The 21,274-nt window shown below is 41.2% G+C and overlaps 1 protein-coding gene across 16 annotated transcripts in view; it reads left to right on the top strand.

Annotated features, from left to right (window-relative positions):
* CACNA2D3 (calcium voltage-gated channel auxiliary subunit alpha2delta 3) overlaps window positions 1-21,274 on the top strand; it is an 839,197-nt gene that overhangs the window by 410,201 nt on the left and 407,722 nt on the right. For all 16 annotated transcript variants that reach the window (XR_005582636.1, XR_005582637.1, XM_039480709.1 and 13 more), the window contains one exon: window positions 13,350-13,512. Coding sequence is in view for 14 of the 16 variants with exons in the window: in XM_039480709.1 (XP_039336643.1) it covers window positions 13,350-13,512 (163 nt within the window). In the remaining 2 variants the exon portion in view is untranslated. The remainder of the gene's footprint in view (window positions 1-13,349; window positions 13,513-21,274) is intronic.

The raw sequence follows: 21,274 nt of genomic DNA on the forward strand, positions 1-21,274 counted from the left end.
CGGGTGGTTCTGGGTACAGCCTCAGCCCTCCCTCCCTGAAAGCAGCAGACAACCGTTTCGCGCCTTTTTTCCTGGATGAACTGTGCAGATGCCATAACACAGCAAGCATGGACCCTGCTCAGCTCAATACTGCAATTGTGGATGTTTTAAACACCTCGCGCACTCTCGTGCAGTATATGGTGAATCAGGACCTTCAAACCAAGGCGAGGAGGAGGCTGATACGGCAGCGCGGCGATGACAGTGATGAGGACGTGGACACAGAATTCTCTCAAACTGCGGGCCCCTGCGCTTTGGAGATCCTGATGGTAATGGGGCAGATTCTATCCATTGAACGCCGATTTTGGGCCCGGGAAACAAGCACTGACTGGTGGGACCGCATTGTGTTGCAGGTTTGGGACTATTCCCAGTGGCTGCAAAACTTTCGCATGCGTAAGGGCACTTTCATGGAACTTTGTGACTTGCTTGCCCCTGCCCTGAAACGCCATAATACCAAGATGAGAGCAGCCCTCACAGTAGAGAAGCGAGTGGCGATAGCCCTGTGGAAGCTTGCAACGCCAGACAGCTACCGGTCAGTCGGGAATCAATTTGGAGTTGGAAAATCTACTGTGGGGGCTGCTGTGATGCAAGTAGCCAAAGCAATCACTAAGCTGCTGCTACGAAAGGTTGTGACTCTGGGAAATGTGCAGGCCATAGTGGATGGCTTTGCTGAACTGGGATTCCCTAACTGTGGGGGGGGGGCGATAGATGGAACCCATATCCCTATCTTGGCATCGGTGCGCCAGGGCACCCAGTACGTAAACCGGAAGGGGTACTTTTCAATGGTGCTGCAAGCACTGGTGGATCACAAGGGACGTTTCACCAACATCCACGTGGGATGGCCAGGGAGGGTTCATGACGCTCGCGTCTTCAGAAGCACTACTGTTTAAATGGCTGCAGCAAGGGAATTACTTCCCAGACCAGAAAATAACAGTTGGGGATGTTGAAATGCCTGTCGTTATCCTGGGGGACCCAGCCTACCCCTTGATGCCATGGCTTATGAAGCCATACACAGGCAGCCTGGACAGTGGTCAGGATCTGTTCAACTACAGGCTGAGCAAGTGCAGAATGGTGGTAGAATGTGCATTTGGCCGTTTAAAGGCGCGCCGGCGCACATTACTGACTCGCTCAGACCTCAGCCAAACCAATGTCCCCTATGTTATTGCTGCTTGCTGTATTCTCCACAATCTCTGTGAGAGTAAGGGGGAGACCTTTATGGCGGGGTGGGAGGCTGAGGCAAATCATCTGGCCGCTGATTACGTGCAGCCAGACACCAGGGAGATTAGAAGAGCACACCAGGAAGCGGTGCACATCAGAGAAGCTTTGAAAACAAGCTTCATCACTGGCCAGGGTAGGGTGTGACTGCTGTGTTTGTTTCCCCTTGATGAATCCCCACCCCGCTTGATTGACTCATTCCCTGTAAGCAACCCACCCTCCCCCTTCGAGTACAGCTTACTTATGCAAATAAAGTCACTCTCGTTTAAAAATCATGTATTCTTTATTAATTCATTATAAAAAGAGGGAGAGAAGTAAGGGTGTGGTTTGGGAGGAGGATAGGAGGGATGGAGAAGGCCACTTAAAAAATTTCACAGTAATGACAGCCTTCTGGTTGGGCTGTCCACGGGGGTGGAGTGGGCGGGTGCATGGAGCCTCCCCCCACGCGTTCTTACACGTCTGGGTGAGGAGGATGTGGAACATGGTGAGGGTTGAGGGTGGTTATACAGGGGCTGCAGCGGCACTCTGTGATCCTGCTGCCGTTCCTGATGCTCCACCAGACGCCAGAGCATGTCAGTTTGATCACGCAGCAGCCCAAGAGTTGCATCTCGCCACCGCTGATTTTCCTGCCGGTCTTCCTGCCGCCACCTCTCATCTCGGTGTCCCTCCTGTCCTCACGTTCACTGGCATCTTTCCTGTAATTTGATACCACGTCCTTCCACTCATTCAGATGAGCTCTTTCCTTGCGTGTAACTTCCATAATATCCGAGAACATATCATCTCGCGTCTTCTTTTTCCTCCGCCTTATCTGGGCTAGTCTTTGGGATGGAGCAGAGAGGCTTGAAAAATTTGCAGCTGCTTGAGGGAGAGAAGTATTTAAAAAGATACATTTTACAGAACAATGGTTATACTCTTTCACAGTGAACAGCACTATTCACCTTACATAGCACATGTGATTTCCCTACAAGGTCGCATTTTTCATCTTAATACTGAGTGCCTGCAGCTCTGGTGTTACAGATCTCACAGACACAGGTCCGGGCATCAGAATTCAGCTTGCATGCGGCCATGGTAAGCCACTGTCTTTCGGCTTCTGGAGTGATTTACCCCTCCCCCCAACGCATGGCTAATACCATGCTAGCTCCCAGCTAATCAACACCCTTCCCCCCCCGCACTGCGTGGCTGGTAGCTTGGGGAAGATCCCCGCTGACCAAACACGAAAAAGATCATCGGCATTTCACTCCTCCTCTCGCCCCGCTTGGCTACGTGCAGGAAAGGATTTTTTTTTAAGCTGCTGCAGTCCACGAACCCAGTAGGAAAATGGCCATCCCCCTTACTTAAATTCCTGATTTTCAGCCAGGTTACCCTGAACGATATCACTTTGCTGAGGATAACACAGCGAGATAAAGAACGGATGCTTCTTGAATGCCAGCAATCACCGGGACCATACGCAGCTATGCTTTGACATGCAATGATACCTGATTACTTGCTACATGCATGGCGTGGTAAAGTGTCCTACCATGGTGGACAGAACAAGGCTGCCTTGCCCAGAAACCTTCTGCAAAGGCTTCTGGAGTACCTCCAGGAGCGCTTCATCGAGATGTCCCTGGAGGATTTCCGCTCAATCCCCAGACATGTTAACAAACTTTTCTAAGTAACTATACTGTCTGCGAATGCATCCCAAGTCCTCAGGGCAAATCAATCATTAAAAAACGCTTGCTTAAAAAACAATGTTTGATATTTGCAAAGGTACACTCACCAGAGGTCCCTTCCATGGCTTCATTGTCTGGGGTAGTGGCTTGGGAGGGTAATTCCGTCAGGGTGAGAAAAAGCTCCTGGCTGTTGGGGCTCACGGAGTTCTGTGTGCTGTCTGCTAGCTCGTCCTCCTCTTCTTCATAATCATCTTCCCCGTCCACATAATCCTCAGACATGGCAGAGATTACAACCCCCACCTCGGAATCCACGGACGGGGGTGGGGTACTTGTGGCGCAGCCCCCTAAAATTGCATGCAGCTCAGCGTAGAAGCGGCATGTTTTTTGGCCCTGCCCCGGACCTTCCGTTTGCTTCTTTGGTTTTCTGGTAGGCTTGTCTGAGCTCCTTAACTTTCATTCTGCACTGCAGTGAGTCCCTGGTGTGGCCTTTATCCGTCATAGCCTTAGAAATACTTTCAAATACTTTTTCATTTCGTCTTTTGGAACGCAGTTCTGTTAGCACTGAATCCTCTCCCCATATAGCGATCAGATCCAGTAACTCCTGTGCAGTCCATGCTGGGGCTCTTTTTTGATTCTCAGGAGACTGCAGTGTTACCTGTGCAGATGAGCTGTGCGTGGTCACCTGTGCTGATGAGCTCTCCACGCTGGGGAAGCAGGAAATGAATTTCAAAAGTTCGCGGGGCTTTTCCTGTTTATCTGGCCAGTGCATCAGAGTTCAGAATGCTGTCCAGAGCGGTCAGTGGTGCACTGTGGGATACTGCCCGGAGGCCAATACCGTCGATTTGCGGCCACACTAACCCTATTCCGATATGTTAATCCCGATATTAGCGCTACTCCTCTCGTCGGGGAGGAGTACAGAAACGGATTTAAAGAGTCATTAAAATCGATATAAGGGGCCTCTTAGTGTGGACGAGTGTGGCGTTAAATCGGTTTAACGCTCCTAAAACCGGTTTAAATGCGTAGTGTAGACCAGGCCTCAGTTTTGTACACCTAAATTTTGGATATAATCTGAGCATAGAGATTTTTAGCTATAGCTAGAGATGAGTTACACTGTGATAAACTAATATTATCTTACAGTATCTGCTTACTTTATATGTATGGCTTTTATTCAAAAAGTCTTGTCTCATTCAAATGTTGAGATGGATGAGGCAGGGACAAGTAGTGACAATATGCCACAGGGCACCTTGATGTTAAATCCTGCATTATCTGCCTTTTATAACCTTAAGCCCCTGTACTGCTATTTGCTATGTACAAGTGAATACCTGTGCAGTGCCACATTGATTTAATTTAAAAAATTTTCAACGTACCCACTTCAAAATCTTCTTTTATTGTTGTTTAGCAGATTTCTAAACCATAGCTTCTTTGTACCCTATCTTGCAGGTTAGTATCTGTTATCCAAGGATAAGATGAAGAGATGTTTAAGAAATAATATTGCACTGATGTTTCTGCAGCTCTGCTTTTCCCCCATCTCTGTAGAAGCTGCTGATGCAGACTGCTTCCTCAGTTTCTAAGATGAAACTGACAGCAGATTCAAGGGAGGAGAAGCAGGCTTATAATTCTGGCTGGTAGTGTTATTTGAGATGGAGTAGTGCTACATAATGAGTTTGGTGCATCTTCAGAGAGGGTCATTCCCGGTGCAGGTCCCATTGATTTTGGATTTGTGCAAGGTGGTGTCCCCAATCCAGTGATTCACAACCCATCCAACCCAGTAGTCAATGAAAGTCAAGAGATCCCACGGATCTCCCTTTGTGGAAGGTTCGGCTAAATGGATACAATTTTCAAAAACATCTATGTCACTTAGGGCCCTAAGTCCCATTCATTTTTCAAGGCTTGTCTACACCACAGAACCTATCCCAGCAGAACCCCCTAGTTGGAGGCTCATTTTAAGGTGACAGGCATTCTTCCGCCAACATAGCTACACCACTTCCCTGAAGGACATTAGCTAAGCTGATGAAGCCCTCTTCTGTCACCATAGTTGTGTCTATGCCAGGGGGTTTGCCAGCATATGTCTGCTAGGGGGTGTGATTATTTTTGGTATTGTGGACTCCTAAGTCACTTAGATGCTTTTTGAAACTTTTACCCATAATTAATATTAAAACAGGAACATGAAACTAAAGCTGGAAAATGCTGAGACTTCTCAGAGCACAAGAGTAAGGGCTTGGCTACACTTACAAATTTGCAGGGCTGCAGCAGGGTGTGAAAACACACCCTCTCCAGCGCTGCAAATTGCGGCGCTGCAAAGCGCCAGTGTGGACAAAGCGTGGCTCCCAGCGCTGTACGTTATTCCCCACAGGGAGGTGGAGTACGGACAGCGCTGGGAGAGCTTTCTCCCAGCGCTGGCGCTTTGATACACTTAGCGCTTCAAAGCGCTGCTGCGGCAGCACTTTGAAGTGCTAAGTGTAGCCACAGCCTATGAGTGTATTAATGGACATGCTTTAAATGGTACTTGATGCAGCTTTTACACATGAAAAGCAGAGATTTGGGCCCCAGTCCTGCAAAGCTGCAAGCATATGCATAACCTTATGCACTGGGAGTAGCCCTATTGACTTCAGTGGGAGTACTCACAGTGCATAGAGTTAAGTGCACATAAAATTTTTGAAGGATTCAGGCCCTAGATGTTGACATTGTTGCTCCTTTTTCATGCGGTTTATTGTGAATGAACATCCCTGCAATTCTTTTTTTTATTAGATCAGCTGCAAAAATTCAGATTTTTAAAAATGAAGAGTAACTGTTCAGTGCATATGTGTGGAACTCATGTCTGTCTGGACATTTCATGTTCTATGCATGTAGTATCAAAAAAAAGAAGAGATCTTGGGATTAGTCTCAGGAGAATGTCTTTTTGGTGATATGGATGCAGAATAAAGCTGTGTGGAATGTGGTATTTTTTCAGGGGGTTATGAATTCCTTTTTCTTCAGTTCACTTTGAGTGTTTGCATCTCTTTGTACTGGGGTCTTTTTGCTTAGACATTTGGGTTCAAATAAAAACTCATTGAATTTCACTTGATTTTTAAGCCAAATCCATGAAAACTCTGCATTTCACATGGTTTCCATCAAGTAATAATTGGCTTAAGTTTTCTCTGAACTGCATCTAGATATTCTTGAAACTTGGCACAAGTTCTCAGACCCTGTGAATTTTGTGTAATAAACATTGTGCACATGTCTTCTGATCTACTCCATACTAATAGGATATTCATTTTAATGTGACAGTGAAATATGGTACAGTGGTTCTTTTCTTACGCTGTGAAAATAATATCCATAGTCTCTTGAGGAAAAATGTGGTTCAATATGGAGTCAGAGGATCTGGGTTCTACCTTAGACTTGCTTTACAACATTGTGTCTTTGTTTCTCTTATCTGTAAAATGAAGAACACTGTTTCCTATTTCACGGGGGTAATATGAAGCTTATATCAATAGCGTTTGCAGAATGCTTTGAGATCCTCAAATGGAAGGTGCTATAGAAGCACTAAGTGTAAATATTTGTTTTCTTGCTTTTGCAGAAGGGTTCTTTTTACGTGAAAAGTTATAGGCTTGTGGCAGATTATCTGAAACATTTGGTTTAAATAAAGGCCAGTTAAGTTGTCATGTTTATTAAAAAGAAAAAAAAACCCTCTCCTGTTAATGTTTCTGTACTGCATTTAGTGTAGGCAGTAAGAGTGAAATTTTCTAGAGCACCTGAGTCCCATTTTCAGAAGAGACTTAGGCATTTAGGAGCTTACGACTGATACCCTATGTCCCATTGACTGTCTAGGTCTACTCTGCAATTAAACACCCACAGCTGGCCCGTGCCAGCTGACTCGAGCTTGCAGGTCTTGGGCTAAGGGACTGTTTAATTGCAGTGTAGACGTTTGGGTTCAGGCTGGAGCCCACGCTTTAGGACATGAATCAGTTAATCCTTACAACACCTCCGAGAGCAAGGCAAGTATTATCAATTCCCTTGCTATAATTGATGTTGAACTAGACTAAATGATTATTTATTTATCCTATTGAAATTGATTTGTAAGGAGGCAATTACACCAGCAAGCAATGGGTAATCTAGAAAAGAGAAATGTGATTTCATGTCTGACTGTAAGGCAGACCATATCAAATACTGTTGCAAGGATCCTGGTAACATCGTTATGCTGGTTTAGAGTTGAGAGAAAATCAGATTGAGAGTGACATTTCAGTCCTCAGTAGCATCAAGTTGTAGGGATGGTTCCTTGAGATGAAGCCTATATCTCAAAAAACGAATGAAACTTGCAGTGGGCAGAACTATAGTAGAGCTTCTAAAAGCTCTCAGACAACAAACGGAAGGGGTAAAGGCTGCATATTCCAGGAAAAGAGATCTAATCTATCTCAATTTTAACAGCTCTTAAAATTCAAAATAGTTTTGTTGGATTAGGCGATCAACTTCTGTGACTTCCCAAACTTGTTTTCTAACTGTGTGGCTAAGTACTTAAGTGCAAGGCCTCTAATAATGTGGTTAAGGACCTGACAGTAATAACTGCTCAATACTGAACAGCTGTTAGAAGTCTTCTTAGAGCCTTTGAGGCTTGTATTCTCTCAGACATCTGTCCCTTTGCCATCACAGGAATACATAAGAGGATAATATAAAGGGGCAGTTTCCAGCGGACTATAAGAAAGAGTTCCAAGCAATTCATTCACTCATAAGGGGCAGGAAAACATCTCTGAGCTCTCTAAGATTGCTGGTCAACTTCAGTAACTTTGGTGCCTCGGGTTCTGGAGAAGTTCACCCAGATTTTCTTTTTTTCCTAAACTCAGCCATGGCAACAGATTTTTGTAGTTTCTTTGCTTGTTTTTTTTCCCCTTCTCTTAATTGCTCTTTATGCCTATTCTCTCTCCTGTCACCTGCTAGTGACAGGAGAGAATAGGCATAAAGAGCAATAAAAAATGTTCTGCTTTTCTTTCACTGCTTCTTTATTCTCTCTCTAATGGTCTGGTTGAGGCTCAACATGAATAACATTCTGATACTTTTCACTTCTTTAGCATCTCTTAGAGGCCTCCAGCAAGGGTTATTGTGACCTTGGAAGAAATGTTTTATATTTTTTAGTGTAATTGTTGTTGTATATTATGTTAAGAATGTTAACAGCTCCTTAGATGATGACCTGGATTCATCTTATCTATATTGACCATTTTGTGATTCTCATAAGGCGTGAACAGTATAGATTTGTGTGGCTAGCCACTGTACCTTTTATATATATATATATATATATATAATAAAAAACACACACACACACACACAATCAATTTACAGTAAGTATTCCCAATGAATTGTCTTTGAGATTAGGTTAATAATTACCCAACTTTTTAGCCTTTGGATTTTTTGGAGATATCTTGAATACATAAATTCTTTTGATGAGCTTCCAGCAAATGTGGGGGGAAAAAACTTGCAGGAAATTTAGTTTCGAGGATCGGAGTCTAAATGTATTGTAAAGCAATGAAAATGTATTTTTCTATGTATCCTTTACTTCTCTTGTTGCATTGGCCTTGTTAGCACTACAAAAGTAATCAACTGTTGAGAATAGGCCACTTCCACCTTAATTGAATTGGCCTCGTTAGCACTGACCCCCTACTTGGTAAGGAAAGTCCCATCTTTTCATAGATATACTGCTTACTGTATTTTTCATTCCATGCATCTGATGAAGTGGGAGTTAGCCCACAAAAGCTTATGCCCAAATAAATGTGTTGGTCTCTAAGGTGCGACAAGTACTCCTGTTCTTTTTCCTGATACAGACTAACACGGCTACCACTCTGAAATCTACTTACCGGGTATCCTTCAGGAATAATGCATACTCCATTTCAAGCATATTGGTAAAACAATTTTATATGCCCAATATTATAGTGTCTCTGCAGCTATGCAACAGCTACATGGTAATGAAAATGATGATGATAATTACATACTTGCAATACTAATACATCTGTCTCCTTAACTAACTGGAATCATCACTGTAATTTTTCCCCTACATGTGGTATATTTAGGTTTTCACAGTCCTGATAACCCATGTTTCTTTTTCCTGTACTTACTCGGAAAACCACTTGATGTACCTTCAGAAGACCTGTCCCATTAATTTAACAAGAAACAAAGTTATTCTCTCTTTCATTCATATTGTTCTGCAATAATGTGATTTCACAATTTTATTTCAAAGCAGCCAGCCGAATTATGTTTATTATTGCAACTTAAAGGGGAGTACTTGGAATGTAAGTGAAAACTGGGTCAAAATGATTTAATACAGTATTTTTCCTTTTTAAATAAAAAGGAAATATTTATATTTCAAAAAGTAAATATTGTTTTCAAAAATATTTATCTAATACTTTTATGCTAAACCACTTGAAGCATCACAAGATTTCTGTTTGGTCTGAAAAAAAAAAGTAAGCAATCAAAAGAATGGCATTCATCTCAGAATAATTGCATTCATTTGCAGTAGTTCTTGTAGAGAGCTAATACTACTGCAATCCACTTAGAGCACATTTTTTTATAGCCTAACTCACTCGCTAGCGTCTGGATTCAGCAAGGTTCCTACTGAAGTTGATGGAAGTATTCCTATGCTTAAATAGGGCACATGTCTAAGTACCTTGCTAAATTGAGGCTTGTAGCCCAAAAGTTTCCCCATGGTCTTGAGTCAGTCCTTCTTTCTGGCAGGGAAAAAGAAATCGTTTTCTGGTGGCTTTAACATCCCACAAGTCTTGCATTTTTCCCAAGAATCCAGTCTCCTGGCAGTTTATGGTTGGTCATGGTAGCTGTCCAGAGAGATCATTCAACAGACATCAGCTACTGTGGCAGAAATTTGTCACAAACATTTGTATTTAAACAGGCTTTAAAATAAAGCAAATTACAGTTGAAGCTTTCCTGTCAGAATGAGTGTCTGCATATTGAATTAACCAGCAATCGGTTTTTAGTGGCTCGCCACCCCACCCACCCAAACATAACAGGTTCCTTTTTACCACTGTTATGCCCACTGTCTACAGGCCCAGCCTAAAGATTTGGGGACTGTTAGTGACATATTTCTTTGAAATGCACCCCAGACTCAGTGGCCCTTCTTCACTCTTGCTGAAGCAAATTAGTTCAGCTTCTTGTTCCTCTGATTGTTCTACTAATCAGTTTGAATTGGCTCATGGCTTGGAAGGTTTTCTTAACAAGGAAAATATTTTTTTTTTTAAAGAAAGGAATGAAAGCAGAGATTTTTCTTTAAATATCTAGTTCTCCCAAGTTGCTGTGGATTTTCTGGTGCTAAGTGTTTGCTCATTATAGATTATTAGAGTTTTCAGAAACCTGCCTGTTACAAAGGTGGTGGCGATGTATAATAGTGAATGTGTAAAATACTATTTGTTTACACAAGAGCAGACACAAATGCACAAGAATATTCTTGTACAAGTCTTAAGTAATATCTCTGTAATAAATGATGTGAATGGATTTCCTTGTAATGATTTTGCTTTGGTCTCTCACTCACTGTGCCTGTCTCTTTATGCAAAAGGTTAGAATAATCTCACTGTTTGGTCATATCACAATCAGTCTCACAGTACTCTTAACCCAAATAATCATTTTGCTGTTTACCAGGCTAATATGTTTTTGGCATGTCATATTGTGCACTGTGGGAGTTCACCTTGTTAAGGTTACATCAGAGGTTGACAAGATTAAACTGAAGTCATTTTCTCTTAGAGCTTAGCAGCTAGAGTATCTGTGTTGTCAGCAAATAAGAGTTTATTCCCTTTCCCTAGGGCATTATCTCAAATGTAGTGTCAGAGTGCCAGATGGATTTACTTTACTATTTTTAATCCAGTTTTTATTTTTAATTTTCATCCTACCACCTTTCAGATGTCACATGCAATATTTTCCTGGGAAGCAGTAGCAAATGTGCACAGAAGAAACCACTATACATTACTGCCTAGATGCCAATCTCTTCCTAACCTCAATGATAACCATTTCAGCTGCAGAGGTTACCTGATGTTTGTTCTCTGTGGCATGATTTTTAAGAAACGCAGATTATTTTTGTTCGTTCAACATGACACAAAAAAAATCTAATGTTTTTTGTTATTAGTTACGAACTTTAATGCCTTTAGAATAATTGATGGATGAGCATACGTTTCAATTTGGTTTTACTTGTATAGTTTACATAATCGGATTATTCCACAAACATCTCCACAATTGTAAAACATGAACCAAAGACTCAGGCCTAAAAAGTCAATTAACCAACCAAACAAAAACCATTTAATTGCAAAAGTAGTAGTGTATTTTATTTCGAGTCTAACAAATTTAATCCCCAATTGGCCTGGAAATTTAACATTTACAATTGTAAATTACTTTTCCTTTCAACAGAACATATTGAAGGAGGATGTCTACTGATTAATCCATTTGAAAAAGGAATAACCAAATTGATGAAGGAAAGCAAAGTATGCCAGCAGTGTGCTTTTGTTCGTGACTCGCATGGTTTTCTTGGGCAAATTGCAATCTGACCAATTTCTTCACATACTGTGTTGACCATTTCCATGCCATTTATATGTTTCTGTTTCAAGAACTTAGTATATAAACAGGATAAACCAAATTCTGCTGTAAGTTTTATCAATGAAGTCAATGGAATTGCACTATAATTAGCAAGAGCAGAAATTCAGGGAAGGAAGGCATGGCACCTTTCTCTTAAAAGTTGTAATATTTAAATATATTGTGGTTGAATTTTGATTTACATGTTTAAGAAAATCTGTTTAAAAAAGCAGAAAAGTTCCATTATCAATGATGGTGAAATCCAAGGCACGCACAGCTTGCCATCATATGATCAGATGCGTTAATATTTAGTAATGTAAAAAGTACTAATGTGCCCCCTGGTCTCCTGCAGCCTCAGTGGTGGAAAGGTGCTGTGAGTGGGCCAGCAAAGGAAAGAGAACTGTCAGTGACTTGAAGGAGTGCTCCTCCCTTGTTTACTCCCTTCCTTTTTTAAGACTCTGCCTCCTTGTGGGCCTGAGGTGCGGGCTCTTTGGCACATTGGCACAACACAAGCCTGTTGACTCCCACTCCCTAAGGAGGTTTTATAAGCCCTCCCCCTTGTCCAGGGTGGTGTTCTGAGAGAGTGACTGTGCTCTATAGGACTCTGCCTCAGGCATGTTGATTGTAAGTTGATGAATGTTTCAGTGGAAGTACATGAACTACAAGGTATTAGTTGTTTGCATTAGCTCAGTAAAACTAGTTGCACGTAAAATTGGAAAATGACACCTTTCAAAGCATTTAAAGCTTTCAGGTACCCATTGTGTATCATTTACCTGTTTCTATGCTCAGTAGCTATATTTTGCCCTAATAAATATAAAGGAAAAAATCCCATAAAGTTAATTTCCACAGGATTATGTATCTAGTCTTCACGTGTCCTATTATTATTTATGATTATGTACTTAGTTATAAGAATGACTGGGATTCAACATCATGGGCTTCGTCATGGGCTTTGATCTTTTACGGTTAGTAAACATTTGAAAAACTTTTTTTGTTTTCAAAGGTTAAAAGATTAAAAAGGGGTTATGTACTGCTGCTTGTTGCCTCCAGAGTTTGCTAGAATCCCTGTTTTTGAGCTAGGTCTCTCTCTCTTCCTTTTTTTCTCTCTCATGTACATGCCCACACTCTCATGCACGCCCCAATCAATACTTTTATCTAAATTGCTTTTGCTTATCTTGCTATGCTCTTTCCAGAAGAAGCCAAATACCATTTAGGAGTCTTTACACATACAGATGATGATTTCTTTCTCCAGAAAAAAGTGAAATCTAGATTTAAATTACTGTCAAAGTTGAAGTTGGATTGTATGAAACCTTTTGTAATATGTATTTTTGATGTTCAGCATGAAAAAGATAACGCCTTTTGTTTACGAGTGAGTCCAGTGCCAGTGAATCCAAATTATGGTTTAAGTAATATAAAAACCTAGGAGAAAAATGCTATAAAATTCTGCTATCATCAGTTTTAGCCAATTCCTTTTAACATACTTTGTGAAATCAGAATGCTTTCATCTCATCAAGCCATAAGTTCATCACTAATAGCAGTTCTCGAATTAATGGAAAATATTAAGCTAAGAAGAGAGACTTTTGCCAGTACATAATTGTACAACAAATGGTTTGGATTGAGAAAACTTTGTGTTAAAATAGTGCTTCTGTTGTGTACAATGGGGTTGGACTGCCCTTACCATTTAACTTTAAGAGGGACGTGCAGTCACAGATATCAAATTGTTTTCAGAAAGAAGTGCACATGTACTAGTTTCTTAAAATGAATCTTTTAGCTCCTAAAAATGTGTAGCTTTTTATATCATGTTCTTCTGCTTTAGACAATAAACATATGCTAATAAATATTACATAGGTGGATGAATGGATTAAAATGTAAGAAAATTGTTCAGCGGGTGTAATAACTGAATGTGAATTTCTGTTGTAGTATGAATACTTCAATGCTGTTCTCATAAATGAACGAGATGAAGAAGGAAACTTTTTAGAACTGGGGAAGGAGTTCATTCTAGTGCCAAATGACCACTTCAATAATTTGCCTGTGAACATCAGTCTGAGTGACGTCCAAGTACCAACCAATATGTACAACAAAGGTTAGCTAATATCTTCTTTCTCTCAGCATTCCATGAGTTAAAGATGTGAGGCAACATGTTGTTAATGAATGACTATATTTTATAAACTAATTCTGTATTTTTTAAGGTTAGTTTCTCTCAATCTTCAGATGAGGTTCTCTTCAGAGCTGTAACTCTTATGGCATTATTTCTTTTCGTCTATGGCAACATGTATGGTGACTTAAAATAGTCAACACTTTGCATATGTATTTCGCAGCACATATTGTATCAGAGGAAAACTTATTTAGGGCAAATTGCTTTCCATAGTTTCCAGATCGGTTGAACAGGCCTTAAACTGTCATTCATTAGTTAGGCTTTCTATTTGCCATGAGCCTAAATGCACCTTTTAACATGACAGAGAGTAAAACCATCAAGCAGGTAGGAAAACTCTCAACTGTTTATAACTACAGCTGCTGCTGTCTCTTAGGTGACATGAACAGCAAGTTAATTTTAATAAGTTATCACACTTGATACTGAGTGGCATACTTGACATGTGGTGTATGATGTATATGCCTAACAAATGCCTGATCTAACAAACCCAAAGTGGTTTGAGCCTGAATATAGGGAGCACGAACTGAACTAACAGCAGCTCGTTTTCATTTTCCCTTTGGAATTTCTTGTAGTCCAGTCATCAGAATTCAGTCTCTATGTCTGCTTATTGCAATTATAGAGCAACAATCAATTTAATTTTTTGGGCCATTCCAATGATGAAATGTATTAAGTTATAGCATACAAGTTTACAAACTGTGGTCTTTGGAGCCGTTGTCAGTGATCCAGGGAGAGCTGCCTGGTCACGTGATGCTGGCTTCTCATTTAAACTGTGTTAAAAGACAGCTAAAAATGCATTCAATACTTTCCAAATGCTACAATTCCATGTCAGGAATTGCGGTAATTGACGCAGGCATGTTGTGTAATCGCAAATGAAAAGGGAGATAGTCCAAACAATTTGGACTGAGAGGAGAAGTGATTCATGAGGCAACCTTTCTTCTAAGATGTGATTCACACTACAGAGAAGCCTGAGAACTCAGAAATTGTAGAGAAATGTTTAAATTTGGGATCAAAAAATAACAAAGCTTTACAGAGAATATTTAAAGGTTTGTGAGATGATTGAAGTGGAATATTTTAAAGAGATTTAGAAAAAGCTTTGAAAACTATCAAATGATTTCTGTTGCACTTTTAAAAAGTGCTAATATTTTTCTAATTGTGCCTATTTCTAAATGAGCTCATTCCAGACTTTCTATATTCATATTGAATCCTCATTAAAAGAAAATAAAAAAGGAAATATTATTGTGATAGTTGAAAAGGGATTTAGAAATGCTAAATTAGTCATATTTGTAGGGAGAAGTTAAGTGACTGAGCAATTTGAGGTGATGGGGATTTTATTAAAATGCGAGGACCTTCTTCCTATTCTATATTATACAGTATTGTTCTGTACAGAACTACTTTTCATACCCTAATGAACTACACATTCAAGTCTAAGTCAGCTGGGCTGTCAAATCATGTTTTGGACACTCATACAGGATCTGCCTATAGAGATATATGAGGGAACTCCATGATGATGATTCCTGTCTCCACTTTGCCTAATTGAAACCAGCCAAAATAATCACTTTGTGCAGCTGCAGAAACATTATTTTTATCTTTCAAATTTTTTCCAACTGCTGAAATCTGGATTATTGCTGATATTTTCCTAAAACAGACACACAGACCCAGCTTGGATGTTCACGTTGACATTGCCTCAGCAAAGAGAGGTGATCCATAAACTTAGGCTTTTTGGCACACCATACTCGTGTTTATCCATTACAATGGTATGGTGCTCGATAGCTTAATCAAACCATTGGCTTAAGGCATAGGCACTGGATAGTTATGGATTGCCAGCAAAGCACCTGCATAACAGAGAATGTCCTTTGGTTGGCTGTGTCTTATGTCTCATTTTGTTGGATTCGTAGGGGATTGGCAAAACCACACAGTATTGCCAACTAGAGTGTTTGAAATCATGAGTCAAGCCCCAATAATAATGAGATTGACTTAAAAACCATAAGACTTTTAAAAATAAATTTTGGGGACATTTTAAAATATTTGCCCTCTGTTGTTTGTGCTTAAAGGGTATTTCTGCACTGCAGTAGAGCTCGGGCTAAGGGGCTGTTTAATTGTGGTGTGGACGTTGGGGCTTGTGTGTAGTCTGAGCTCTGAGACCCTCCCACCTCGCAGGGCCCTAGAGCCTGGCTCCAGCCTGAGCCTGAATGTCTATACCACAATTAAACAGCCCCTTAGCCAGAGCCCTGGAAGCCTGAGTCAGCTGGCCTGGGCCAGCCCAGGTGTCTAACTGCAGTATAGACGTACTCTTAGAATTCACATTTTCAAGCTTTTGTCTCAACCATGAGGGCTAGACATTTACTTGGGGTGGAAAACAATGAGATTTCACGTAATTCCATAAATCCCAAAGCTGGGACTTAAAGCAAATAGTAGGAGATTTGTGATAAAACCAGAAGAGTTGCCAACACTGAATGCCACAGATATTAGTACAGATTGTGAATTCCTAGATACCATCAGAGATATTGGACAGTGCTCCCATCAGTGTCTGGTTGGGTGGGCACAAGTGGTAGAAAGCCGATAAGCGCAGCAGAACTTATCACTTATTCAGATATTACAGACTGCTTATGTATAGTAGTCTAAATTTATATAGCACTTCATAGACCATAGGTAAGACACATTACATTCCTGAGGAGCTCACAATCTAAAATCTAATATGCAAAATGGTTAAGAAAAAACAACCAACCAGCTTTAAAAAAAACAGACAACCCAGCCCAACCTGGAAATATATACAAGTTTATATACAAGCTGTTTGACTGAGTGAATAGCACCTATCCATAATGTAAGTGTACATTTAAACATGCACTGGGGGAATCACTTACTAAATAATAGGATTTGTGCTCAACTATATTCTCTTTCTGGTATAACTTTCTGATCCTAAATTTTGTATTGGTGTGAGGATTAGTCTGATTATTAGTGTGCCATTACCAAGTGTGATCTTGGATGGTAGCTGTCTCTCTTCCCTGTGTCTCCTGTGTACTAGTCTATACCACATAGAGTACATTAATTAACAAGATATGAATCTTCACCATTGTAATGTAAAGCTATTGATCTTTAGAATGTGAAACCAGTACAAGTATGGGGCTGTAGTGCACAGACAGATGTTTCTGAATTCCTGTAATGAATATAACTGAAGGAGTTCTGAAGCAAAGTGGGATGTTAGTGTGCTTATTTATATGTTAAAACATACAACACTCTTCCAGCACTCAGCTGTTTCACCGAGAGACTCGCATTCTGTTTCTGAGAGCAACGTTAAATGTTTGGGCATGCTTGCTGGTGTACTGAGGTTATTTCAAATGCAAAAGCTTGAGGAAATGGTGCTGGGACGTATCTGTTTACAATAATGTTTTGTTTTTCAAGCAATTTAAAAAGCGTAGAAGTTCAACTGTCATTATACATGAATTGATAGACGTTTTCGTAAGACTCAAGGTGCCATTTTAAACAATGAATAAATTATGTAAAAGCAGAATGAGATCAGAATCATCCCTTGTGTATTTTAGAAACACTAATAGTCAGATACTTAGGTGTGTCGGAGCAGTACTAAGCACACCTTGGGAAACGGTGCATAGGTGGCTTTTTGACATTTTTCCTCCCTCAATCTCTCCTTCCCCCACCCTTGAAGACTTCCCGGAACCAAACTGTCAGCAGCTTCAGGGTTACTTTAACTTGCATGAGCTGGTAGTGACTCCCATGAAGCAGCTCTCCTGGCCAGGATTGTTGGAGTGCATTGTGCTCTGGCTCTGCACCCTCCCCAGTACACCTGCTTTGCCAGTTGGTGGGAAGCAGGTAGCTAACTGGGGAATCCTTAGCTGATACTTAATTACTGCTTCAAGGCCCATTTGTGCTACTGTAGTTGTACAAAACTAATTTACTAGAGGCCAAATATGTGGACCAACCTCTGTAACATCTCTCAGAAACCAGTTTCAGCAGCAGGAGTCTGATGTGCAATTGGGGGAGACAGCAGACAGTAGTTTGAGTCCCAAGGTCGTCATTTAAGATATTATGGGCCTGATCATGTTTTCATACCACGTATACACTTGTGTGACTTGTTGAGTTAAATGGAATTGTTTGGCTTTACAGCGGGGCAAATGAGAGTGAACTCATACCTACATTTGAACAGACTGATAGTGAACAGAGATAATAAAGTGCTTTTATGTGAAATAAAATGACAGACCCAAAAGGTTTCAGATCACTGCAGCATTTAGAATACAATCTGGCTTTACTAAATCTCTGCTTTAAGTAAATATGTTCAGTATAAACACTGACTTCACTATAAAAATTCACTTTATGGAATTCACTGTCATTTTTAGCCATGGTCTGAACGGGGAAGCAAATAATCACAAAGACATTTTTAAAACACGAACAGTTTGTTGTATAAAAGTTAAATATACTGTGTAATGAGGTTGGCTTTTCCATCTGGTCATGTGTCTGCTACCTCAGTTTCTCCAACCCACTTTCCTGAAGAATGCACAAAGACTTGCATGGTTCCAGGATACCACCTTCTTTGGGTCTAGTTTATTAACAACAGTTCCGTGTCTCCCCTCCCTCTGTGAAAGCAACTGCAGACAATCATTTCACACCTTTTTTCCTTGGTTACCCGTGCAGACGCCATAGCATGGCAAGCACGGAGCCCGCTCAGTCATCGCTGCTGTTGTGAGCATTGTAAACACCTTGCGCATTATACTGCAGTATGTGCAGAACCTGGCTAAGAGACAGCAGCACGAGGACGATTGTGAGGAGGACATGTACACAGATGTTCCTGAAAGCACAGGCTGTGGCAATTGGGACATCATGGCGGCAGTGGGGCTGGTTGATACAGTGGAACGCCAATTCTGTGCCCGGCAAAAAAGCACAGACTGGTGGGACCGCATAGTGTTGCAGGTATGGGATGATTCCCAGTGGCTGCAAAACTTCTAACACCTTCATAACATGTGGGAATGATTTCAAACTGCAGTGCCCTCCTTTCCCATAGCAAGCAATGCTGGTTGGGTTTGCCATTTAAAAGGAAGGACTGTGGTTTTCGGGTGGATGTGCAGCACACACCTCCTCCCACCCCACCGTGTGGCTATTTTCTGGGATGATCCCGTCACCCTTCTCCCCGCCACATGGCTATTCACAGGGATGATCCCTTTTAGCCACGCGCAAACAGCCCAGCATGACCAGAGTCCTTTTACTGTTCCCTTACAAAAATTCCCCTATTTCAACCAAGTGATCATGAATGATATCACTCTCTTGAGGCTAACACAGAAAGATATAGACCAAATGTTGCTTGAATGCAATCAAAATCCAGGACCATTCGCTGCCATGCTTTGTGCTGCAATGATTCCAAACTACTTGCTACTGGCTTGGTGTGTCCTACCGTGGAGGACGAAATAAGACAGCCCTCCCCAGAAACCTTCTGCAAAGGCTTTCAAAGTACCTACAGGAGAGCTTCATGGAGATGTCCCTGGAGGATTCCCGCTCCATCCCCAGACACGTTAACAGACTTTTCCAGTAGCTGTACTGGCCATGAATGTATCCCAAGTCTTCATGGCAAATCAAACATTAAACTATTGCTTTTAAATCCTGTACTGTAGTTACAAATGTGCACTCACCAGAGGTGCCTTCTCTGCCTTCAGGGTCGGCAATCCCACCTTGGAGGGTGTTGGCTCCAGGGTGATGAAAAGGTCCTGGCTGCCAGGGAGAATAGATTCACGGCTTGCCTGCTGCACATTCTCCTCCTCCTCTTCCTCATTCACAAACTCCTCCTTCCTTTTGGGTGAGACTCTCCCCTTGCAGGTGTCCACAGACAATGGTGGGATAGTGGTAGGGTCCCCCCTCTAGAATGCCATGTAGCTGATCATAAAAGCAGCATGTATGTGGCTCTGACCCAGAGCGACTGTTTGCCTCCTTTGTCTTTTGGTAGGCTGCCAGAGCTCCTTAACTTTCACGTGGCACTACTGTGTGTCTCTGTTATAGCCTCTGTCCACCATGCCCTGTGCAATTTTGGCATATATATTAGCATTTCTTCTTTTTGATTGGAGTTCTGCCTGCACAGATTCTTCTCCCCAAACAGTAATCAGATCCAGTGTCTCCTGTTTGGTCCATGCTGGAGCTCATTTGTGATTCTGGGGGGACTGCATGGTCACCTGTGCTGCTGAGCTCGCCATGCTGACCAAACAGGAAACGAAATTCAAAATTTCTTGAGGCTTTTCCTGTGTACCTGGCTAGTGCATTGGAGTTGAAAGTGCTGTCCAGATTAGTCACATTGGAGCACTCTGGGATAGCTCCTGGAGGCCAATAACGTCAAATTGTGTCTGCACTAACCCAAATTCGACCCAGCAAGGTCAATTTTATTGCTACTCCCCTCGCCGAGGAGGAGTACAGAAGTCGATTTTTAGAGCCCTTTTAGGTCGACGGAACTGGGTTGGTTGTGTAGACGCATTCATTATAAAATCGACCTAATGCAGCTAAATTCGATCTAACCTTGTATTGTAGATCAGGGCTTAGTTACAAGAAGTTTGATGAAATAACTAAATAGGCACTACAAGTTGAAAGTGTATTTTTTCTTGGCAACAGAAAGCAAGTAGGCTTAACTAAGTTGATTTAAGTTAATGGAAGATTTTCTTTTGTACTCATTTCCAGTTCACTATATGCAATCTTGTCTCACTCACTGTCTTTTATAATGCAGAAATATTTCCTAGAGGATAAACTTTCATTCAGTTAGCACAGTTGGCAATGGAATTAAAAGTGCTTTATAGCGCTGCAAAACTTAGTTATCTATTGAGCTGTTTTGTTCTGTGTTAAATATACTTACAATAAGAAATTGGGGTGGAGGGGAGACCAAAGCTACTTAGTATCAGATAAAATACAGATTTCAAAAATCTGACTGCTCTGTTCGCTGTTTGCCTATTTGTTTTAAATATGTTTCTTTTCACATTTTGGAACACCTCTTTCTACAGCAAGTGTCTGAGTGAAAACACTTTTAAGCAATAATACTTTGAAGCACAGTATTATGAATCTATAGTCATCACTCCCCCAGTTAGTTTCAGCCATGATTCCATTATATCCCTTGACACAATTTTTCAAATAACGCACATGCAGCCCATTACTTAGTGTGTGCTATGTGTCCTCCTCCATGCTCAATTAATAGAGGAGGTAAGTCTAAGGCCTCTATTCAGCAAAGCACATCAGTTTAACTTTAAGCAAACGCTTGGTCCCATTGACATTAAAGTTCTTCTTCGAGTGATTACTCATGTCAGTTCCACAATAGATGTGAGTGCTCGCAACGTGCACCGGTGCTGGAAGTTTTTCACCTAGCAGTACCCATAGGAGAGTGCCCCTAGTGGAAAAAATATACATACAATATGATGGGGGCTAATTTAGCTACAACGAGTCAGGAAAAAGATCTTGGAGTCATCGTGGATAGTTCTCTGAAGATGTCCACGCAGTGTGCAGAGGCGGTCAAAAAAGCAAACAGAATGTTAGGAATCATTAAAAAGGGGATAGAGAATAAGACTGAGAATATAATATTGCCCTTATATAAATCTATGGTACGCCCACATCTCGAATACTGTGTACAGATGTGGTCTCCTCACCTCAAAAAAGATATTCTAGCACTAGAAAAGGTTCAGAAAAGGGCAACTAAAATGATTAGGGGTTTGGAGAGGGTCCC

Source organism: Mauremys reevesii, linkage group 7 (assembly GCF_016161935.1).
Source record: "Mauremys reevesii isolate NIE-2019 linkage group 7, ASM1616193v1, whole genome shotgun sequence".
Taxonomy (NCBI): Eukaryota; Metazoa; Chordata; order Testudines; family Geoemydidae; genus Mauremys; species Mauremys reevesii.